A 3,737-nucleotide genomic window follows, 5' to 3' on the forward strand; every position below is an offset into this window, starting at 1 on the left:
TGTGTGTTTTATGGAGCCTCGCATTCCCGATGAAATTGACCAATTACATTACGGCACAACGAAGGTCTGGGCCTATTAAACTCAGTAAGATTAATGTATTTTGAGGAGTTTCATAAAAAAGAAACTATATTATTTATACATTGATGCATTAATTTAAATCACTATTAAACCTGCTTGTGAGTGTTAGTGATTTAAAAAAGGTGATTCCCGGTCTTAGACTCCTGCAGACTTCCTCCATGAAAGGCAGCCCTCCAAAATGTCACCTGAACAATGCTGGCTCCCTCATCGACCTTGCTTTCCTGCTCAATTTGGTCTCAATCACAACATAATGAAAATGCACTCCAAAACAGATCCCTTTTTTAAAAAAAAATACTTCTTCAGGAATAGCTCTCACACTTCCAGTTATTTATTGTTAACGTTCACTTGGTTTTTGAAACATATACAGCAGCCATCACGCATGTGTTCCTTTTTAACTTACAAAAGAATAGAGAAAACATAAAAGTGGACGCAATAACGATTATTATACAGTTAAACGCATTCTTGTGTGTTAGCCAAATATACAAGTCCCTACTTTATTTAATCATTCTAAATGAATACATTAGTTTACAATATTAATATGATAAAATACCAGGTTATCACCGTAAATAAGGAGTGGTGGCTTTAGTACTCCAAACCTGATCCCACCTTTCCCCCTCAAACCCCCCTCCCCCACACACCCCAAATCCGAACTCAAGTGAAGCAGCATTCCTTTTTGTTTCAACAACATAGACTACGTTTAAAACATCATGAGGAAGGTCCAAAACATGGATTACAAAAGGTCCAGAAACGACATAATTGCTTTCAAGGGCAGCCATTTCTGTAATGTTCAAAAATAGACTCCCCTCTCAGAGATGTCAAGAAAATGTGCCCTGATCAGCTGGTGCGCCTCTGTGCCCTGATGTTTCTCCAACACCAAAGGGCCCCCGTTTTCAGTTCCCACAATATTCATATATGATATATCATATATGAAACATATATATATATATATATATGAATATTGTTTTGCTCGTGGGCTCATCCGCAGGTTCACATAGAAAAAGTGGAAAGTGACAGTATGTATTAAGTCCTACCACGTTCTGCCGTAGAGGAGGTTTGAGCTGACCATGTTACTGGTGTAATCTACAGCAGAATTGTCTATCTGGGCCATGTTGAGCTGGCTGTGCAGTGAGGGGGGGCTGGGCGACATCTCCTCCAGGTCCATAGCGTTCACCTGCTGCTGCTGCTGGCTTTGGTGCTGGCTGAGGCTGCTGGTCGAGGATGCGAGCACAACTCCGGCTCCGTTCTGTTGTTGGTTTTGTTGTTGGCTCTGTTGCACCTGTTGCTGGTTCGGCGTCGGCGTGTTGGAGCCGTTCTGGCACGGTTTGCCGTCCTTGACCAGAACTGGCACGGCTACGCGCCTCGGGGACTGCGACTGCTGCTGGCACAGGTTCCCGTCCTGTTGCTGCTGCTGCAGCTGCTGCGTCGCCTTGTCTTTGGCCTGGCGCTTCATCTTGTACCGGTGGTTCTGAAACCAGATCTTCACCTGGGTCGGTGTCAGGTGGATCATGCTGGCCAGGTGCTCCCTCTCAGGCGCCGACAGGTACTTCTGCTGCTTAAACCTCCTCTCCAGCTCGTAGACTTGAGCCTGCGAGAACAGGACGCGCCGTTTCCTCCTGGGCGCTGAGTGGAGAACTGGCATGGATTTGGAAGGGTCCCCCATTCCTGAGAGGCTCCCCATGCCGGACATGTTCATACCTGTGGAATGTCCCATGAATCTAGAAACTTAAAAATATACATACATATACATGCGTTCAATAAACAGAAGAGGAGAACACTGTTTCGCCTGTCTTTATCCATTGTTTTATTACTATAAGCAAATAAAACACAAGCTGGAAAGCATTAGCCTAAAAAACACATTTGATATTAATCATAATACCACTAATAATAATAATAATAATAATAATAATAATAACAATAATAATAATAATGATAATAATAATACATATCATATTAATAATAATGCTTTTAATTATTTGATCATGACAAAGATAAAAAAAGTCGAGCCAGACTTGAAAGAATGATCTCCTTTTCAGTTTAATCGTCAGAAATAGTCCTTGTAAATTAAAGAAGTCTTAAAATTGTGTAAATAATTTGCATTTACTTTTTATCGTTAGCTACCCAAACATTGATTAAATATTATTAAAAAAGCAAAGCATATTTAGCCTTGTGCGTCTGCCCCTCTCATTCCTCATATGTCAATGTATTTATATTTATTAATAATGACATTTAAAAAAAAATAGAAAATTGTGCATAAATGGATCAAATAACTTACTTGTGGAGTATCTTGGATCAGGGTTGGAGCTGTACCACCCTGTTGCTGCTGCACTATTCCGCATGCTTTCCTGGTACGACGGGAGGTCTCCCATGTTGCCAATGCTTCCATTGCAGTATCCCCCCATCGAGCTGTGGGAGAACTGGGAGACGGTGTGCGGCATGTGGTACGTGGTGGCCACGGTGCCGTTATGGCCCATGGAGTGCTGTTGCATGCCGGTTTGAGACACCTGAGGCTGTCGGTAGGCTCCCAGTGGAGAGGTTAGGTTCCCTGCGCCGTCCATGCCACTAAACTTCTTGTAGGACTCCTCGATTGGACTCAAAATATCTGTCACTGAAAAAGGCGTAGTGTGCTTTGGGCTCAACGACATGATTCAGAAAGCAGGTAGATTTTTGTGTTTGAGCAGATCAGCCGTGTTGTTGTATCGGCTCTCTCCTTGGTGGATGACTACGTAAGAGAGTGCTTGTAGAGCGCCTGAGATCCTATTGATCGCCTTGGAGAAGGAGGCGAGCCCAGGGCGCTCTTAGCCCGGGTTTATTGGAGCCAGGAGCCAGGTTTACGACAAACACAGGGGGCGGAGCAAACCTCCTAAACCAGCAAACAATAGTCATTGACATTTTAGCGAAATAATTCATGAAATAAATACTCTTTGCTTTATATTAACTTGTATAAATAAATAAAACGTGTTTTTTTTTTTCACCATCTATTTTCGAATGCCTTTTTTCCCCTGACATACAGGTGAGAATAACCCTGCTGCACATCAGCTGATCTGACCACATTATGAAAAATGTTTTGCGTCAGGAGGGAATTCCACTCTTTCTAGAAACTTTGAGAGCACTTTGAACAGACATAAGGGCCACCGAGTATCATCAAAGAGCCACAATGAAGTTGTATGACCGGCTCATGTATGCTTCTTAAGCATCATTTTGCCCCAGCAGAAAGGCACAAGTCAGAATAAGCTCAACATGCTGAAAGGGAGCTGCAATAGAGATCCAAACCTGTGAGTATATCACAATCTAACTTCCATGATCTGCAGAGGAGTATAATACCCAGGATTTAAACAATATTATCTGTCCAAATCGCCAGGTTTCCTGAAACCAATTCCTGCATAATTTATGAAAGATTACAACTCGACCTTTCTTAGAATAAAGAATATTCTTCATCCACTTAATGCAATTTGGAGACAATATTGTGAGCCTCAAAACCCTCAAGTCTTGTCACTATGTTCCAATGACACTTTGCAGTCTTGACCTGACATTGTAATCTCTGAGCAAACTGACTGGCGCCAGGGGAAGAATCAGAGGAAGGAGACACACAACAGAGGGGGTCAAAAGAGAAAAGAGCTACTACAAATTGCAATAATGAACACCAGTTAATGTAGCTTCCC

The 3,737-nt window shown here is 42.4% G+C and overlaps 1 protein-coding gene across 2 annotated transcripts; it reads right to left on the reverse strand.

Annotated features, from left to right (window-relative positions):
* Positions 1–729: 729 nt before the first annotated feature.
* On the reverse strand, positions 730–2,827 carry nkx2.4a (NK2 homeobox 4a). Of its 2 annotated transcripts, none has more exons than XM_034222445.1 (2): positions 2,351–2,827; positions 730–1,773 (listed from the first exon to the last, which is right to left on the reverse strand). In XM_034222445.1, exons 1-2 carry the CDS (start codon positions 2,718–2,720, stop codon positions 1,106–1,108), a joined length of 1,038 nt encoding a protein of 345 aa, XP_034078336.1. In that variant the 5' UTR covers positions 2,721–2,827; the 3' UTR covers positions 730–1,105. The 2 variants fall into 2 exon arrangements, with proteins under 2 accessions (XP_034078336.1, XP_034078335.1); XM_034222444.1 differs by having other exon boundaries at positions 730–1,800.
* Positions 2,828–3,737: the final 910 nt, after the last annotated feature.

The sequence above is a fragment of the Gymnodraco acuticeps genome, unplaced genomic scaffold, assembly GCF_902827175.1.
Source record: "Gymnodraco acuticeps unplaced genomic scaffold, fGymAcu1.1, whole genome shotgun sequence".
Classification (NCBI taxonomy): domain Eukaryota; kingdom Metazoa; phylum Chordata; class Actinopteri; order Perciformes; family Bathydraconidae; genus Gymnodraco; species Gymnodraco acuticeps.

What these genes read in the sequence shown, in the direction of transcription:
- nkx2.4a (XM_034222444.1), bottom strand. Translation starts at nt 2,720, where the DNA reads ATGTCGTTGAGCCCAAAGCACACTACGCCTTTTTCAGTGACAGATATT. An exon ending in TGATCCAAGATACTCCACAA is followed by an intron (nt 1,801 to 2,350) that starts GTAAGTTATTTG and finishes TATATTTTTAAG; the next exon opens with TTTCTAGATTCATGGGACAT.